Source organism: Jatropha curcas, chromosome 3, assembly GCF_041381405.1.
Source record: "Jatropha curcas cultivar XTBG-Jc1 chromosome 3, XTBG_Jcur_1.0, whole genome shotgun sequence".
Classification (NCBI taxonomy): Eukaryota; Viridiplantae; Streptophyta; class Magnoliopsida; order Malpighiales; family Euphorbiaceae; genus Jatropha; species Jatropha curcas.
In genome coordinates this window covers 10,375,975-10,397,234 of record NC_143153.1, presented here as the reverse complement: position 1 = coordinate 10,397,234, position 21,260 = coordinate 10,375,975, and the positions used below count along the sequence as shown (strand labels likewise).

General features: G+C 32.1%; 1 protein-coding gene and 1 pseudogene across 1 annotated transcript; both read right to left on the bottom strand.

The window, feature by feature from the left end:
* Window positions 1-1,156: 1,156 nt before the first annotated feature.
* On the bottom strand, window positions 1,157-13,859 carry LOC149497538 (uncharacterized; annotated as a pseudogene).
* A 1,430-nt stretch (window positions 13,860-15,289) lies between these two features.
* LOC105639527 (Protein with RNI-like/FBD-like domain) lies at window positions 15,290-17,726 on the bottom strand. The gene is made up of 3 exons (XM_089719498.1): window positions 16,637-17,726; window positions 15,752-15,937; window positions 15,290-15,660 (listed from the first exon to the last, which is right to left on the bottom strand). The coding sequence occupies exons 1-3, from the start codon at window positions 17,684-17,686 to the stop codon at window positions 15,358-15,360; spliced, it is 1,539 nt and encodes a 512-aa protein (XP_089575624.1). The 5' UTR covers window positions 17,687-17,726; the 3' UTR covers window positions 15,290-15,357.
* Window positions 17,727-21,260: the final 3,534 nt, after the last annotated feature.

The following is a 21,260-nucleotide window of genomic DNA, read 5'->3' as shown; positions in this document are numbered from 1 at the left end:
GTACATATTCTCTAATTTCTTCCAGAGAACTTGGGGATCTTTTTCATTTCTCACATGGTTGTACAGGCTAGCATCTATCCATTGGCGTATTGTACCAAATGCTGGCTTTTTTAATTTCTCCCACTGCCTTTCTTTCATATCTTCCGGCTTTGCACTGTCAGCTTCAATTGGATCGTACAGATCTTTACAATTGAGGTAGTCCTCCATTCTGGATTTCCACATTGAATAATTCGAATCCGTCAATTTGATCATTGCCCCATCATTAGCCATGTTGAATTCTGAATCTGATGAAATTCCACTATTCACGAAATTCACTATTCACGTGAATAGTAACTTTGACAGAATTAACCAACCAAAGGCTCTGATACCAGTTGTTGGGATTATAACTTATCCCGAGTGGGGCCCGCGGAAAATTACCGGTGGTAAAAGTAAAATAAAATTACTATTACTACATATACCTCCAATAATTAAATATTGAATATTGACGATCGAATCCACCAGAAATAATAACCACGATAAAAATTAAATAATTACCGTAAATGCCAGATGAAAAATAAGAACACCGAGATTTACGTGGTTCACCCTTCAACTGTTATGGGCTACATCCACAGGACAAAAACTCCGAATAATTCTTCTACTAAAAATAGTAGGTACAAAAGAGATTACAAAAATAGTGGCACACAAAGTGTTTCACAAAAACACCCCAAAATAATTTCCTCACTATTTTCTCTCTTTCCCAATTTTAGGAACCCTTTTCCTAAAATTTTATACACTTAATTGTGTATCTATTCTATTTTGTTTTTGTGTGTTCTGAAGAGGTATTCAGTACCTCTATTTATAGGAGGGAGAGGAGGGAAAGCCGTGCATTACAAATGCACGTCTCTCCATTTTGTCAAAGGTTGGCATGCCAACCTTTGAAATGTTGGCATGCCAACCTTTGAAATGTTGGCTGCCACCTTTTAAAAAACGTGCTCTTTCCTTTTTTTTTTTTTTTTTTTCAAACTTTTGTGGGTCCCACATGTTGGAGGGGCCCCACAACAATAGTATCATCCTCATCATCACTAGAATCACAATTAGATTTAGTTTGAGTTGGAGTTAATCTTTGTATTGCAATTACATCATTAGCATCAATTTGTTCAACAAAGTCAGCTCTTTCTTAAGGTGATTCCAAATGAAACTCATCCGTTTGCTTAATTTCATTACTTTCATTTGCCTCAACTTATTGGTATGGCTCTTCATAGAACACTCACTTTCTTGTCTTTCTTTCTCTGGAACATCAAATATATGTCTTGGATATGTCCTTTGCACAATTTTCCAATTACTCCCACTTTTCATATCATTGATATAAAAAACTTGTTCTGCTTGAGTTGATAACACATAAGGATCATCCTTATACCATCTTCGACTAACATTAACACTAAGTAACTCTCGATAATCTTTAACTCCATTCCTCTTATCACCGACATCCAACCAATCATATTTGAACAAATAAACATGATGTCCATGACAATACTGAAGTTCTATAATATCTATTAACACACCATAGAAATCAATTTCTTCTGAATTGTGTTCTCCTACAACTATAATACCATTATTTTGAGTATGACGACACTGATCATGCTCAATGGTATGAAACCTAACTCCATTCACAATTATTTCATTATATCTAGCAATTCGTATATCAGGACCTAACCCTAACACATATAAATCATCTATTTGTCTTAATAATCTAGTGACATGTAAGCGTCCAACCTAGAAAAGAAGTTAAAATCTATATAAATAATTTAAATTCACTTTTACGCACCTATAATTTACAGAAGTTAAGGACATACTAATTGCTTAAACCAAGATGCAAATCCTTCTTGATGTCTTTTCTGCACTTCAATATGGCTTTGTCTTTGAAGTTTATCCTTATGTGAACTACCATTATAAAAAATAAATTAGAATGTCTAAAGAAATGTTATGCAACTTTAAGACATTAAATATATATGGATTGTAATAATTTACTTACATCAAATGGTCCCATATCTCCTCGCAATTGCTGAGTATATACCATTCAATTTTTTTAAATTCTTATTGAGATAATACGGGGTATAATGGAGGTCCTAAAGGTCTTACCTTTTGTGCAAATATGCAAAATCCATTAGGCACTTCTGTATGAACCCCATCATATTTCCTTTCAATTCGATTGTACTTCGTCTCCTCTCCATGAAGATATATTTAATAGAAATTCAAACACTCTTTAGTAATATATGACTCGGCAATGGGACCATCAGGTCGAGCTTTGTTATGCACAGAGTCCTTCAAAGTACGTAAGAATCTATGGAAAAGATAACAAAAATGTTAAGAATTAATCTCAAATAATTCCACAATAACCTATATCGTGCAAACCATTAGATTCAACAAAATAGATTGAATAAGAAAAGGTTGCGTACCTGACATCGTTGTTCGTCGATCTTGATGTGCAGAATTAGGTTTGCAGCCTTCCAGAGAATTGAAGAATCGATTTTGCGGAAGCAGTACGAAAGGAACGTAAAACTGAATCGTATTCAACTCCTTTGGGGACCACGACCTTTATATACCTGTAGGGTTAGTACAATTCCTATTTCGGTCCTTTAACGAAATAGAAATTATATAATGGTCTCTACACTTGATATCTATAATTAGTTGATACCTCAATAGTCAATTATTCACAATCAAGACCACATTTGAAATTGACTTTACAATTAGACTGCTGTACATATTTAATTTTACATATTAAGCCCACAATAGAAAATTAAATCCAACAATCTCCCACTTGGGCGAACATATGTTAAATAAAATACATACACCAAAATGAGCTCAACAAACGCAGTCATACAAGGTATCCAAAAACAATCTCGTCCATTAGTTATATTGATAAAGAGCTGAAGAAACAGATCTCATGACTAAGTTCATCATCAACTACATCACCAATACCCCTAAATGACATAGATTCATTATAGAAGTGTAGCATGAAAACTACATGCAATGTGATCATCATGTCTGTTTCCAACTGGTCACCAACAAAAGTGAGATCAAGCAAAACAATAATAATAATACAGAGTGTAACCGTCAACCAAAATGAGTACTCAACAAAATTTCATAATAAAACATATCCAAAACAAAATAGAGTATTCAAAAACATAATGTATGCATAAAGAGCAAACTCCCACTAAAACTAGACAGTCTCAAACAAAACGATACCCATATGAGCGGTGTGCTCATGGAAAACTTTCGGTATCACTGCCTTTGTAAGCGGATCCGCAATCATAGAGTTTGTTCCAATATGCTCTAAGGATATCTATCCACTCTGTACCCTCTCCTTCATAGCCAAGAACTTAATCTTAATGTGTTTTGATCGAGAAGAGCTCCTGTTGTTGTTGGAGAATAAAACGGCTGACCTGCTGTCACAATACAACTTCAGTGGTCTTTCTATTCCACCTACTACACGCAGCCCAGTGACAAGGTTTCTCAGCCAAATAGCTTGATTGGATGCCTCATAAGATGCTACAAATTCAGCTTCCATGGTGGAGGTTGCCACTAGAGTTTGTTTCACACTCTTCCAAGAAATAGCACCGCCAGCCAATAGAAAAACGTAGCCAGATGTGGATTTTCTACTGTCTTGGCATCCAACGAAATCAGAATCAGTATACCCAATGATCTCAAGCTTATCTGATCTCCTATATGTGAGCATATGTCCCTTAGTCCTCTGCAGATATCTCATGACTCTTTTGGCTGCTTTCCAATGATCCATTCCTGGATTGCTGAGATATCTGCCTAACATGCCAACTATAAAAGAAATGTCTGGACGAGTACAAACTTGAACATACATAAGACTTCCTACAGCTGACACATAAGGAACCTTTTGCATTTCCTGAATTTCAAGTTCACTCTTTGGACATTGTTGATTACTAAATTTATCACCTTTTGCAATAGGGGTATCCAATGGTCTAGAATTCTGCATACTAAATCTCTTGAGCACTTTATCAATATAGCTCTTTTGTGATAATCCAAGAATACCTCGAGAACGGTCTCGATGTATCTGAATCCCTAAAACAAAAGAAGCTTCACCTAAATCTTTCATCTCAAAATGCTTTGAAAGAAAAACTTTGGTTTCATGCAGCAAGACTTTACAATTAGTAGCAAGAAGTATGTCATCCATATATAAGGCCAAAAAGATAAACCTACTCCCACTGAACTTATGGTACACACAATTTTCAACAGCATTTGCCTTAAAACCAAACGAGACAATTACTTGTTTGAACTTAAAGTACCATTGACGAGAAGCTTGCTTGAGTCCATAAATGGATTTCTTTAATTTGCATACCAGATGTTTTGGATCTCCAATTACAAAATTTTCTGGTTGCACCATATATATTGTTTCATCAATGTCGCCATTGAGAAACGCAGTCTTAACATCCATTTGATGAAGCTCAAGATCAAGACTTGCAACTAAGGCCATGATTGCCCTAAAAGAATCCTTCAAAGAAACTGGAGAGAAGGTTTCTTTATAGTCAATCCCTTCCTTTTGAGTAAAGCCTTTTGCTACAAGACGTGCTTTATATCTTTCCACATTACCTTGAGAATCCCTTTTGGTTTTAAATATCCATTTGCAACCAATGGGTTTCTTTCCTTCAGGTAATTGAACAAGATCACAAACTTGATTGTCTTGCATAGACTTATACTCTTCGTTCATTGCCTCAATCCACTTATGAGAGTCAGAACTCTGCATGGCATGATAGAAACTAACTGGATCATCATCTATCATGTCTACAGTATCCTCATGTTCCTGAAGAAACACTATATAATCATCTGGAATAGCACTTCTTCTCTCCCTAGTAGATCTCCTCAAAGGCATTTGAACAGGCTCTAATTCTTGAGGTTGTTGAATTTGTTCTTGAGGAAGAATAGCATTGTCTTGAATTGGATCTTGAATAGCGACAGGAGCAACTGGAGTCTGTACGCTATCAGAAACAACAAAAGGAATGAGAACCGAATCATCCTCTTCAAAGACAATGTTTCTTTCTTTATTTCTCCCTCCAAAATCAACATCCTCAAAAAATGTTGCAATTCTCGTTTCAAAAAAAGTTCTGGAAGTAGGATTATAAAACTTGTAACCCCTAGACCGCTCAGAATATCCAACAAAGTAGCTGCTGATGATTTTGGAGTCCAGTTTTGTTTCATTTGGCTTGTAAGGCCTTGCTTCAGCTGGACATCCCCAAACATGAAGATGCTTTAGACTAGGCTTACATCCAGTCCAAAGTTCATAAGGTGTTTTAGCAACTGCTTTAGATGGAATCCTATTGAGAAGATAAGCTGCTGTCTTTAGCGCTTCACCCCACAGAGACTCTGGTAAAGTAGAATGACTAATCATACTCCTTACCATATCCATAAGAGTCCTATTACGTCTCTCAGATACACCATTCATGCTGGGAGTACTAGGCATTGTATATTGAGGGACAATTCCACATTCCTGTAGGAAAAGCGCAAAAGGTCCTGGACGTTGTTCGCCTGAACCATCATATTTACCATAATATTCACCACCATGGTCAGATCGAACAGATTTAATCTTCTTTCCTAGTTGATTTTCAACTTCGGCTTTATAAGATTTAAACACGTCCAAAGACTCAGATTTTTCATGAATGAGATATAAGTAACCATAACGAGAATAGTCATCAATGAATGATATAAAATATCTTTGGCCATTTCTAGCTGCAATATGGAATGGACCGCAAATATCTGTATGAATCAGTTCTAAAACATTGGATGACCGAATGGCACCTAGTCTCTTTTGTTTAGTCTGTTTTCCTTTAATACACTCAATACAAGAATCCAAACCTGTGTAATCAAGAGTATCTAAGATACCATCAGAAACAAGACGTTCAATTCTTGATTTGGATACATGACCCAAACGTCTATGCCAAAGTACAGCTGAGTTATCAATATTCAACTGTCTTTTGGTACCTCTTGTAGTAACATGCAGGGATTCATGATAACTAGTATCAATGTCTAACATATATAGATTATCACATTCATTCAAGCAACCAGTACCCAAAACTTTTGAATTCATAGATAAAGTAAATACACTGTCTCCAAAAGAACAATGAAAACCAGATTTGTCCAAAAAGGAAACAGAAATCAAATTCCTTCTAAAAGAGGGAATAACAAAAGTATCTATAAGATCCAAAAAATAACCAGTACTTAAACATAATCTAAAATGTCCAATTGCCTCTACTTCAACCGGATCGCCATTTCCTACATAGACGTATCTTTCACCGTCAGTTGGCTTTCTGTAGTTGAGGCAGCCCTGCAATGAAACACTTATATGAGCGGTAGCACCAGAATCCATCCAATAAGTGTTTTTAGGAGCTGAAGTTAAATTAACTTCACAACAGACTAAAACAAGGTACTTACCCTTCTTTGCAAGCCAAATAGCAAATTTAGGACAGTCCTTTCTCAAGTGATCCGTCTTTCCACAAAAGAAGCATTTTGGCACATAAGGCTTCTTTTGCACTGGATCTACAGCAGTAGCAGCAGCAGGTTTCTCAATAGCCTTTTCAACAGTCTTTACAGAAGGCCTCTTTCTTTTCTTGTTCTTGCCCTTCCCAGCTGAAGAAACAAAATGAGCACTCTCTCTTTTGTTAGAATTCATCTTTTCCTCCTCATCAACACAATGAGAAATGAGCTCGTTAAGAGTCCATTTATTCGGCTGACAATTATAGGAAGTCCTAATTTGTCCATACTGAGAAGGAAGAGAATTCATAACCAAATGGACTAAAAGGTCATCTGGTAAAGCCATACCCAGCGCCTTCAGTCTCTTTGCAATCTGAGACATGCTAAGAATATGCTCCCGAACACCACTATTGCCAGCAAACTTCATGGAGGTTAATTTTCCTAAAAGTGTTCCCACTTCGGCTTTGTCATTCTTGACATAAGCCCTCTCCAGCTCGGCAAGATAGTTTTGAGCATTGTCCTTTTCAGCTGAGACAGAGTCTCAAACATGTTCTGGGACTCCTTTCTGCATGATCATCAGACCTAAGCGATTAGAACGCTCCCACTTCTCATACTGAACCCTTTGAACATCAGTGCTCGTATCAGTAAGAGGAGCAGGTTCGTCCATCCTGAATGCAAGATTCAAATCCATACAGCCCAGAAAAATCATAATGTCTGATTTCCAAGACTCAAAATTTGATCCCTCAAGTTTAGGGACACAATCAGGATTAAATGACATGTTAGCTGACATCGGAGAAAATAAACAAATAGATAAGTATAAGCTCACAATCCACAAATGAAACAATTCACATAAGTAGAGATCAAAAAATGGAAATAAGATATAGACACAACATTAATATTCTCATCTTTGGATGTAAAACATTAACTTGTAATTAGTATCTCAACGCAGCAATCAAATATTGATAACATAGTCCTGACAAATAATAAATCTTCCTTTGGGCCGATATATCATTGTCATGGAAAATAATCAAACAATTATCACATACTTATTGCCAAACATGTATTCAAAACTCAGCCAGATAGCAACCTTCCTTTGGGCCGATTAACTATCCGCAACGAATTCTAATACACCTGTCTAATATTCTAAAATAAATCAATTCAAGCAATAGAGGTTTCTTTGGTGACTTATTGATCAAATCAATTTATTTTAACATATATCAAACACAATAGGGACTTAATCACTCCAAAATTTAATCTCAAGTCGACAAATCAAATCATTTAATTGTAATTAAAACAAAACAATTGCAATTAAATGAATTGATTGTCTAAATATTTAATAATCTAAAATTATTTAGCCCAAAAAAAAAATTATAATCTAGTCCTTAAGTCACTAAATTAGAGACTAAGTTATAAAATAGGACTAAATAAATTTGAATAAATAAAATTCGGGGTCTAATTTAATTAAATGTATGTCCATGGGTCTAGACGAAAGAAAACAGAAAATTAGGGGCCTAATCTGATGTTACAGAAACTTAGGGGCCTAATCTAAAGTTACAGAAAATTAGGGGCCTAATCTGAATTTATAGAAAATTAGAGGCTTAATACGAAATTTTCTAGGGACCTAACCGTAATTTACCATCCCTAAACTTAAAACCAAAAAAAAAAAAAGATTAGAGACAAGCTCTCCTTTCCGCCGACTCTCTCCAAAGAAACCAGGAACTGTTTTTTTTTTTTTTTTTTTTTTTTTTTTTTTTTTTTTTTTTTAACAAGATCCGGCCAGCAAAAAAAAGCAAAATACTAAACGAACAATTAATCGTCAATGGCGTTAGTTCAAAACCTCTTACCTGTTCTTGGGGAATCCGAAGAACAGTGAGAACAAAAAAAATTTTTTTTTTTTTTATTAAACAAAACCCTCAATCCGTAAACAGTAAGGAAAACAAAAAAAAAAAAACATACGAAAATCAATCTAAAATCTAGCAATTATACACAAGGCTCTGATACCACTTGTTAAGAATTAATCTCAAATAATTCCACAATAACCTATATCGTGCAAACCACTAGATTCAACAAAATAGATTGAATAAGAAAAGGTTGCGTACCTGACATCGTTGTTCGTCGATCTTGATGTGCAGAATTAGGTTTGCAGCCTTCCAGAGAATTGAAGAATCGATTTTGCGGAAGCAGTACGAAAGGAACGTAAAACTGAATCGTATTCAACTCCTCTGGGGACCACGACCTTTATATACCTGTAGGGTTAGTACAATTCCTATTTCGGTCCTTTAACGAAATAGAAATTATATAATGGTCTCTACACTTGATATCTATAATTAGTTGATACCTCAATAGTCAATTATTCACAATCAAGACCACATTTGAAATTGACTTTACAATTAGACTGCTGTACATATTTAATTTTACATACTAAGCCCACAATAGAAAATTAAATCCAACAAAAAAAGCATAAATATGTAAATAAATATAATGGCATAAAATAAATCTAATAATAGATCATTGAATCTCAACTTAACTCTTAACAAAATACATCCAACAGTAATGAACTGGCCGTCCTAATTCTACTTCACGTGGCAAGTGAATAGCTAAATGTACCATAATCACAAAAAAAATGGAGGGTATATTAACTCAAGTTTACACAATATTAAAACTATATAATTCTGTAACTTTTCGATTATAAATCTTTTTAAAGTCTTCGAGCATAACTCCTTAAAAAACAACTTGGCTCAGAACGTGTTGTGTATACTTCATTCCTTAAAAGCCCATGCACTGCAGCTGGAAGTAAACATTGCATGAACATATGATACAGGTTTGATGGATTCTTCTTTTTTAATTCGATGTTTGTGTTTCCTTTTACTAGTTGTACTTCAGTGAGGATGTTGATTCTGAGATTTTTGTTCTAGCCATTATATTTTTTATGACGATAGTGCTGCAAACATAGCAAGATACAATTAATAATAGATAAATCTACATATCATGTATGTTTTAGTATATATGCATATATACAGTATTACAGTTAATTCTACATGTTGTTTAATTTAAGAATTATGCATATATACTAAAGCACAGTCTAAGTCATTTATATATATATATTCATATATAACAAATTAAAGTTAATTTCACACTCACATCAAGTCATACTAACAATATACAAATTAATTTATCAAATGTATTTATATGTATAATGTATTTACAGTAGTCAAACATACCATCAGTTGCACATTGAGTTATCAGCGATATACATATATTTACTGTATTTACAGTTGCCAAACGTACCATCAATTTACAAAATGAGTTACCAAAATCATATATTTACTATATTTTACAGTACCCAAACATAATCAGATTATATATGTATACCAAATCACAATCTTAAGTCATTTATATATATATAACAAATTAATAGTTAATTGAACACTCACATCAAGTCACATAGCAATATGCAAACTAATTATCAAATGTATATATATATATATATATATATATATATATATATATACTCTATTACAGTAGTCAAACATACTATTAGTTGCATATTGAGTTACCAACGATATACATATATTTTCCGTATTTACAGTTGCCAAACACACTATCAATTTGCAAAATGAGTTACCAGATACACACACACACACACTGTATTTACAGTAGCTAAATATATGATCTGTATTTTGTAGACTCAATTAACACACACACACACACACACACACACACACACACATATATATATATATATATATATATACACACACCAGAAAGAGTTATTTACAGTCTAAGTCATTTACTTATGTGTATATAACAAATTACAGTTAATTTCATACTGACATCAATTCACATAGCACTATGTAAACTTATTTATCAAATGTGTATATATATATATATATATATATATATATATATATATATATTTACGGTAGTCAACATACCATCAGTTGCATGTTGAGTTACCAGCGATATACATATATTTATTATATTTACAGTTGCCAAACATACTATCAATTTGCAAAATGAGTTACTATATATATATATATATATATATATATATATATATATATATATATATATATATATACTGTATACAGTAGCCAAACAGACCATCAATTCCCACACTGACTTATCAGAATCAGTTTAAATGTTTACTACATTTACATTACCTAAACAAATTTACTTTCAAATTTTTTTATTAGAATCAGATTATAGATGTATGAAGTTTTAACATTGATTTTTCTAAAAATATATCAGAAAGAGTTATTAACTGTATGTACAAAAAATAGTCAATAATTTGTTTTACAAAATCGTTTTTCGTTTGGAATCAAAGTTTTTATCACATCTTTGAATCTCAGAAAATGGCGACAATTTGGTGGAGATTGTTCTCCTTGATTCGCTAAAGATTTTCTTTCTTTTCGTTTTTCTTCTCTTAAACAAATGGAAATAGGGTTTCTTTCTAAGAGATTGAGTGAATGGAGGCTGGAGATAATGTAATCCAAACGGAAAATTGTCTGATATCGTGAGATTGAACAAAGATCTCGCTGATTTTTGCTGAGCAGTTGTAGAGATAGAGAAGTTAGGTATCGTTGTGTTTCCTTTTCTGTTGGTTGAGCTGCGGTAGTTTTCGCTTAAGGATACTAACAGCGTTATATGAGAAGAGGTTATTTTGGGCATTTTTTTCTTAATTTTGACCAAATTTGTTATTTTCTTTTTTTTTTTTTTCTATTTTAGGACATTTAGTAAAAACTGAAACCTTGAATAGGACATTTGCCTAAGAGCTCCAAAAAGAAAAGTGAACATGAAGAATAAGAAGAAGAAGAAAGAAAGAATGATAAAGAAGAAGAAGCAAAAAAAAGAAGCAGAAATAAGATGATAGGAAAAAATGAAGGAGGGAGAAAAAGATATGAATTTATATTATAGATTCGCAATTATCAACGGAAATTTCGTCGCTGAATTGAAAATTTTCATTGCTAATTTATTTATTTTGCTGCCTATTTATGGCGCAAAAAAAAATTTAAAATTTACCCACGGAATTTCAGTCATTAATTTCTAAAATTCGTTAGTAAATTCGGCAATTTATCGCCTATTTATACCGCCTAAATTTTTAACTTTTTTTTTGAATTTCATCGATAATTGATTAGTAATCCGTTGGTAATATAGCTACAGATTAGCGACGAAATTTATTTTGTCGCTGATCTATAGGTAATTGGTTGGTGATCCATCGGTAAATTATTAAAGATAGGCGCAAATATTTGGCAATTTTTTTACTTATGGAATTGAAAATTTTTCAGGTAATTTCGTCGTTAATTGGTCGCTAATCCATTGGTAAAAATAAAAAAATTAGCGTGAATATTTGGCGCTCTTATTCCAAAGCAATTTAAATCCGTCGATAATTTATTGCTAATTACCGACGAAATACGTTACATCGGTAAAATTCATCGGTAATTGCCGAATTTTTTATAGTGAATGTAGTAATTGAGTGAGCATTATGTTTAAATGATGTTTGAAATGAATAATGGTAAGCTTAATTGCATGATTGGAATTGACTTGGCTTAAATACATATATAGGCTGAACCTATGCATAAGTCAAAAGATTAATTAGGTCATCTAAGTCGATAATAATGCATGTAAGACTTAGTTATAAAACTTAATTTACTATATGTGTGTTTGATTAAGTATTTTAAATTTAGAATTGATAAACTTACCTAATTGTATCAATTGAAGATCTAAATGTGTAATTGAGTATGATAGAATGTTAGTACTTGATTTAATTGAGAACTAGGTGTTTCTAGCTCACTTATCTTGAATTGGCCGCATAGGCCTAAGTTGTTTAAATATGGGATTTTGATTTATACTTAATCATACTTATTAGTCAATGATTGAAAATGATTAAGTTGTTTGATATAATGCTTTAATGATGAGAATAGCTCTTCATACCTTATTTGTTAAAGAGATGAACCATGACTAATATGGCATGAATGAGGGAAGTATGTGAGTTGATTAAGTTCTTGTTCTTTGTATGATTGAATAATGATAAACTGATACTACGAGTATTAAATGCTAATATGGTGAATATGTTATGAATATTGAGACACATGAGCACCAATGAGTTCCTTTGTGTATAATCAGGTTGAAGATGCAATCAGGTATGTCTAAGAATACCTATGATGCTACGTTTTGAACTTGTGAGATCATATCTATATTTGAATTGTGATATAAGTATAACACTATAACTAAACATATGGGCCCTTATTATGTGCTTGGTTGAATAGTTGTACGAATGTGGATATACTGATATTTCTTGGGTCTAGAAATCGCAATATCAACAAAAGGCTTATTTTTATCACAAAAGAAATTCATTTCTAACCTACTTAAACACATAAGTCTCCACACATCAAAATTGACACCAACTCCATTTGTTCAAGGTTGCAAGTTATTACCTAAGATGGGGGCTTTACTCATAGATCCTAGACATTACCGTTGATTAGTGGGTCGCCTGTTGTATGTCAACATGATTAGACCAGATGTTACCTTCAGGGAGCATCAATTGAGCCAATTTATGCAAAGTCATTGTGAAAGACACCTTCAAGCAGCTCTTCACCTTTTAAAATACCTTCAAAGTACCTAGATTTGGGTCTTTTCTTCCGTTATTCCAATAACTCCACCATTACCGCCTACTGCGATGCTGACTCTCAGCCACATAGATAGTTCAATGTGCTCATCAGCACCTGACCCTAAGATGTGGATCATCTAAGGCACATTAGCGCGTCTTCAATTAGACTAGCTATTCTACTTTGATCCTGATCTTACTAAGTCCGAGACAGAACGACAATTGCTTAGATACATTTGTATTGCCGCAAAAGCCAAAGGGTCAATGTGACTCAACTGAAAGAAGAGGGTAGCCTCCCGCAGCTTGGCAATTTCCACCGCCTGTCCAGGGTTGAGTCTTGGGATTTGACGTCAAACTTAAAAGGAGGCATTCTGGCGAGCGAGTGTGTGTAGGAAGGCCCAAATGTTTTCGAAGAAAAAGAGTAGAGCAAACGAAGCAAGTCCAAAAGTAAACCAACCCCTTGGACTGCTATGCATGCACAGTCACTCAAGAATCACTCAGTGGATATTGCATCTTCTATGGAGATTCATTGATTTCCTAGAAAACAAAGAAGCGGTAAGTAATTAGCCACTCAATTGCCGAAGCAGAATACCGTAGTATGGCAAATACAGTGTGTGAACTCAAGTGGATCTCATACCTCTTTCTCGATCTTCAAATACCCATTCCCTTGCCGATCAAGCTTTACTGTGACAACCAAGCCGCCAATCGTATCGTCGCAAATCCCATGTTTCATGAATGGACGAAGCATATCGATATCAATTTCCACGTCGTTCGTCATGAAATACAAAACGAGTTCCTTCATGCCTCACATATCCCCTCTCGTTCTTAGATCGTTGACACTCTTACAAAAATCCTACCTCACACAACATTTGTAACCCTAATGTCCAAGATGGGTTTGGTCTCCTTACCAAACTCCATCTTGAGGGGGGAGGGGTGGATCGGAATATTTGAGATTGGGCCTACATTCAACTCAAACAATACATTGGGCCTCCACAGAACCAAAAGCTCAAAAACTCAATTAATTAACCTATTAGGAATTTGTTATAAGATACTTATATAGAGCTGCTTATGTGATAGACTGGTTACATCTTTGATAATGAGATCATGTATATAGCAAAGCTAAGAAATCAATTGTATATGCGAGAATTTTTACAGTTCAATATGAATCACACTTAATTTTTCTATTTTTCTCGGTTAAACATCTTCTTCTCTAAAATCTTTTCACAATTAATTAAATTCAATACAAAGTTGAGTGGTCAGTTAGAATAATTACTTTTAAAAATTTATATCATTTTTTTTACCTTCCCATATGTCTTTATCTCAATCGATTGCGGACGTACTTCGCGTGGCAGGATTCAAGAAAAAAGCGCCTCATTCAACATTTAAAATATTATACAATTTTTTAAACATTCTGTAAAGTCTGTAAGAATTCATTTCACTCTAGTAAACTTGAAAATTTTGTGATCATTTTCTATTCAAACTCCTAATTTTGCTCATATAACATATACGAGCACATTTTTTTTCAATGGAAATTGATGTAAACAAACTCATCCTCTAAAATTTATTCACATTAAATGCTCATATATATCTTTATCTCTCATTATCTTGAGAATCTCACATCCTAATAGCTTCACAAAAAATTAAGATAGACTTTTCACATTGACATGGTTCCCAAACTTTTTTCAATGGAAATTGATGTAAACAAACTCATTCACTAAAATCTGTTCACATTAAATGCTCATATATATCTTTATCTCCCATTATCTTGAGAATCTCCCATCCTAATAGCGTCACAAAGAATAAAAATAAATTTTTCATATTGACATGGTTCCCAAAATTACCAAATTAGACAAAATTTTCTATATAAAAAGAACACCCAAAATAAAAATTTTTCCTATATAACGGAGAGAGTATAAATAATCATTATTTTACAAAACATTTCCCTTTTGTTATTATATTGTTCTTTTTTATCAATGAAAAGACACCAATACCCTTATTTATAATATGTATCTAGTCTCTTATTGGGCTCCCTTCTATTTAGATTAATAAAGGCTAGAGAGACAATAAGAACAACTACTCCATTTTTTGAAATTAACAAAAAAGCCACCTTCTCTCAAATTTACATTTTGGACTAATATATACTATGGCCTCTATTCTAGACTAGCATCCATTAATAATAGATTTTAGAAAGATTGATCCTTATCTGCATTTAAAAGCAAAATTAAAAACTGCATTGGAATTAGAATTATAAATTCATGAATATCTGAATTTCAAGATTAGTGAAATGCAATTTTAGCATTAGAAGACGCCCAAGAGAATCCCATCATTTGAGACCTAACTTTTTGTCTTCGAAGAGAATCTCTATAGTTGCAATTTGCAGTGCAAAGAGTCATTTCTTGCAAGTGCTTTCCATGCTTAAGCAAAAACTTGGCCAAACTAACTTCTGTCTCACATTCTAAAAATCCATGAATTTTCACTACCTTAAGGTGGCTTAGAAATGGCTTCAAAGTTTGGATTTGAGATTCCCAATATTGCTCTTCCTTGGACGTAGCCATATCCCACATATCCCTATTCCATTGCTGATCAAAATTGAAATTAATTAAACCATGTTATATATTCATATACACAACGTATATTTGAAAATAAATCGAAGTGATTTATTGTACTAACCCTCCTTTCAATCTTGTAGTCGTTGATAATCTTGAGAATAAGTGTGTCCAATGCTGGAGAGCTTCTAAACAGGGTGGCTAATCCAGGGATATTATTTTTGTTGAAGCCAGTATGTAACTCCAAAATTTTAAGATTGTTAAATGGATGAACAACAAGATGGGACAAGTTATTCGTATTCGATAAAATCTGTCACAATAATGTATAACTATTAGCAAAATGAAATTTAATTTAACAGGAAAAGAATCAAGTATATATATATATATATATATATATATATATATGCATACACAGAAGAGTTGCGATTTGTTAGAATGTTAATGGTATGAATTACTCCATGCATTTTATAGAGGCTGCACAACTCTAAAACATGAAAAAGGATATGAGAAAGGAAATATACTTGGCTAGATCCGATTTATGGCCCACCTATTGATTAAATCAATGAAAATAAATATTTTTTAAAAATTATTCAACTTAAAAATAAATTTAAAATGCACAATCATAAGATTTTTTTTTTTTTTTTTTTGGAATATTTAGGGAGGGGGGATTTGACCAAAATCTATTATTAGGTTATATATACACTTACCACTAGGCTATACTCTAGTGTGCAATCATAGAATAAATTTAGCATAGCTTTACATGACAAATTCAGTGAATATTTCTTTTTTCCTCTCTATTTTTGATATAACTAAGTTGAAAACCCTAAATATTTCTTGAATTTATATTTTAATGTTTTAAATTTTAAATGAAAAACTAAGTAATCGATGCATAACAAATAAAATTTAATATTAGGTGCATGTTAATATGAGCATTCCAAAACAAATACTAATACTCGCAATACTAAATTAGTATATTAATATGGAGGGTCAAGCATTTAGCTATTAGTACCTCTATACATTGGCTTTCAAGGGTTAAAGTTTGTGCATGAGAGAGTCCACATAAAAGATCACATACACTTCGAAGCTTTTCCGTACTTATATCTTCATGAAGTAGAAAAAACCCAACGGAGGCTTCATGAAGAGATGTTAAATTCTGCAGAGAACTCGTACCAGTAATAGCATTGTATTCCCAAACAACAATTCTAAGATATGGAGCATTAATCTTCACCCAACTCTTATCATAATACGCATCAAAACAGCTTGTGATTCGCAATTTCTCCAATTTTGCACATGAAATATCCAACCCGTTTAACTGAAAGCAATTCTCTAGAGTTAAATCTTCGAGCGCTCGACAACTAATCTTTAGAGTTTTCAGCCCAAAACAAGCGTCAAGATTGAGTTTCTTTAGACGAGGAAATGATGATTCAGTAAACAAATCCGAGAGTGAGGATTGATCATATAAAATGACAAGGGAAAGAGATAATGTATGGAGTGATCGAAACCCACCTGCCATTACAGAAGAAGGAAGCAATCTAAATCCAGGATATCGAGATTTCAACTTGAAAACTCGTAAAGATTCACTTTTTATAACGCCGCGAGGGAAATTGAAGTAATCTTCAGTAGCAACCTCAACATCAAGTTCTTGAACTTTATGTCTAATTGCACAACGGATCAAACCGTTAAGACCTGAAAAGCTCAAACGAGCACGAAAACGAAGAGTTCTCAGATCAGAATGCTTGTCACGAAGAGATAAAACCTGGGAAATGAAATCCATTGATGATCTTTTTGATGAATTAATTAGATTTAATGGAGAAGTGGAAATGGTGTTAATGGAGGTGAAGTCAAGATCAGGGAATGAAGACCAAAGGGATCTCCATCGTTTTGATAAGACGCTAGTTTGTGCAATGGATTTGATAGGAAGAAGGAAAAGGATGTGATGGAGAATAGGATCAGGCAGATCACTGATGCGATCTGTAGTGTTATTGCATAGCGTTTCGATGTCACCTTCATAATTTTCTGAAAACCAGACTTTCCTTCGCTTAGCGGATCTTGTTTCCATTAGAACGGTGATTGTTTGTTTTGTGTTATGGAATTGTTGAACTATGTGTTTGCCTGAGTTGTGTGTTTTGAGAATGTTTATGTTTTTAGGTTTGAAAGTTTCAAAAGAGTGAACGAGAAGAGCGTTTGAGTTAGTTTCAGCTTTTACTTTTTTTTTTTAAATAAAAAAAAAATTTGTTAAAAAAATGTGATATTTAAATTTAAATTCGTAATGTCTTTTGTAAAAATAAATCATTTGAAAAATAAATATGAGGGAATGAGGCAATTGTTGACTTATTTCTATTACTATTATTTGCCAAAAAAAAAAAAAAAAAAAAAAAAAAAAAAAAAAAAAAAAAAGGCTGGGTGGGAATGATTTATATATTTTGACTTCATACCAGAAAAAAAATTTTTTACTGTTCACCGAGGAAAAAAATAAAAAGCACAGTTAAAAGATTTAATTTTTTAATAAAAAAGTTTTGTTATAAAATAATATAAAATTAGAGAGAGAAATAGATGGAGAATAGAGAAAATAGAGAGGAATATGAGAGTATACTTATTATTGATAAAAAGTCACATATATATGGTTACATAAGTGGAATCTTAATAGAATTTTACATAAATGAGGAAGATAAAATTCGCAATAATTAAGAATACAAACTTCTAGCTCACATAGGACATTCAGTTATTTCATAATACTTCTCTTAGATATTCATTCTTTAAAAAATATGTCTCGTTAAATCTTACTAAGAACATTGTTTGAAGACATTTGGTGGCAATTGGTTCCTTCGGGGTATGCTCCTGTTCTTTTTGCTGCTACTGGTTTTGAAGACCGGTTCTTATATAATGTGTTGAATGCAGAGGTCCTTGTTAATAATATTCCTTAGAACATTGTTTTTGCTATTACCTATTCGAATTTGTGGAAGTGGCAAATGCCATTGGTTTTGAGAGTGATGGATAGAAATGATCACGGATTAGATTCGGATCAGACTATGAAAAATTAATATCCAATTCGTGAAGATATTTATATATCCATATCCATATTCACTTCGATCGAATCCGGATGGAAGCGGATCGGGTTGAATCGAATATTATCTATTTTTTATTATGTTTAAAAGAAAAATAAAAATAGAAAAATAATTTAATAAAAATTCATATTAATTATTGTGCTTAAAAATTCAAAAAACCTAACAATAATTGAAAATATATTATGAAATAAGTGGATGTCCTATATAGGCTAGAAGTCTGTATTCTTAATTATGGCGAACTATATCTTCATAATTTGTGTATGATTCTATTAAGGTTCCACTTATGTAACAATATATACATGCCTTCTCATCAATAATAAAGACACTCTCGCATTCTCTCCCATATTTTACTCTCTATTCTTTCTCTTTCTTCTCTTTAATTTTATATTATTTTATAACACATTATCAGCATAATTTTTTTCTACCACTTCCTTGATTAAATTGCTTAGGAGGATAACTTATAATTTGCGACAATCAAAGTTAAGATACGCCTTTATAAGAGAATAAAATTATTGGATCTACTTGCAAGGTACGTGAATTTTTTAAAAGATACAAAATAATATTTGTCTTACGGTGCAAATCAAATTTATGTATATTTAATATGTATAAAATACTTAATAATACATGTGTAACCCATTGATCTAGATGGTTAATATATTATCAGATCTGTTGGGTCTTTATAGTCTTAGTATTAGCTTGTGAATTCCAACATAAAATTTGAAGAAAAAGGAAACTAAGCAAGTTAATTTTCTTTGATTTGGGACACAGAATTAAATTTTTTTTGTTTGTTTGTTACTTGTAGCTACTCAAGAATATTTATGTGTTGCCATACTTGCAACAATTTGATTATTTTAATCAATTAATATTTTGTGACATTGAAACCATACTACTGTACCTACGTTGCCCAGATGAGTTAAAAGTTTCATGCGTTCAAAGTTTCTTTCCTAATCATGTTATAAAGCTGAATTTTTATATTCATTGTCATTTTGCATGTAATTGCTATATGTAAATTAACTTGAATAAATTGAATATTGTTCCAAATCTAGATTCATATTTGACAAGTATATGGGTACCACACTTGACCAAAAGCTTCAATTTTGATTATGCGATTTGACAAATTGAAATTTAGTTAATTTATTTATTTTTATATGTCTTTCCACTTAAGAATTTTATTTTATTTTTCTCTTACTAGTATTTTTATGAGTTTATTTTATTTGTCAAATTTTACAAAACCCGAATTTGTGACTCTTAATACCGTGGGAAAGAATTATTAATCATGAATGCTAGATCTAAAATACATTTAGATGCTATGAGTTCTGAAAACACAATTAAGTATAGAAATCAAGAATCTAATCAAAATAATTTCAGGGCAATAATTTTCTTCTATTGTATATTTGATAATTAAATATCTATTTATTCTTTGCAATGGTTTAAAAGAAAGGTATAATGACTAAAGCTCACATGAATAGATGTATTATTAAAATCGTAAAACTGTAAGTTATTTTGATTTTTCAACATTAAGATTATTATTATTATTATTATTTTATATTGGCAAATATTATTTATGTGCTACCAATTTTGAGAATTGGTTGATTTATTTCTTAAAATATAATTAAGATATTATTGTTATTATGTTTGGAGCTTATATTAGCTCTTGATTTAGAATTATTAATGATATTTATACCTCAAATACGCTCTTGAAGTAGCAATATTGAGAGAAAAAGTTTTATAATAAACTTTGGATTTATTTCATATCCTTTTAGTATTAAGCAAAATATTGAGCTCCTAATTAATATCATGAAACTTATTCAATTAGATTTTCTCCATTCCCTGAAGTGAATGGAATGATACATAATACTAGATACGGGAGTAGTGAAATCTACCAATTAGATTTGATACATTCCCTGAAGTGAATGTAATAATATATGATATTGGGTGTGAACATGAACAATGAAAAAGATATACTTATTATTGAAAATATCAATAATATCACAATTGAAGTAATGATCATAACAATTATAGTGACCACAATTAAGAATAAATTTTACCACCATAAGTGGTACAAATAATGTGGCATATATGGATATTGCTTATGTACTTGTTGTACACCAAAATATTGAGAGGCAAATTTAGCTTTGGTAGTAAAAGAATATTTAAAGGCTCCAGAAGAGTAAGTACTACTACCTAAAGGAATGAATTTTATTCATAATGCATTATTCCAAATATATTCATTAAAATCAGTATAGATAATGATTTAAATAAATATGATTGCAAATCCAAGTACTTTATTATTTGGCATAACCGGTTTGACTATCCCGATCAATAATGATGCGAAAAAGAAAATTTTAGCTTTATATAGATATTTATTGAAAAATGAAGTTTCTTTAAATCTATTAAATTTTTCATGCTTAGTTTGTTTTCAAAGTAAATTAATTATTGAGCAATCACCAAGAGTTCAAATTGAACTGCTTGCATTTTTTGAAAAATATAAAGTGAAATTATTGATTAATTCATCTATCATGTGGATTATTTGGATATTGTACGGATTCATTCAAAAATAGTTACATG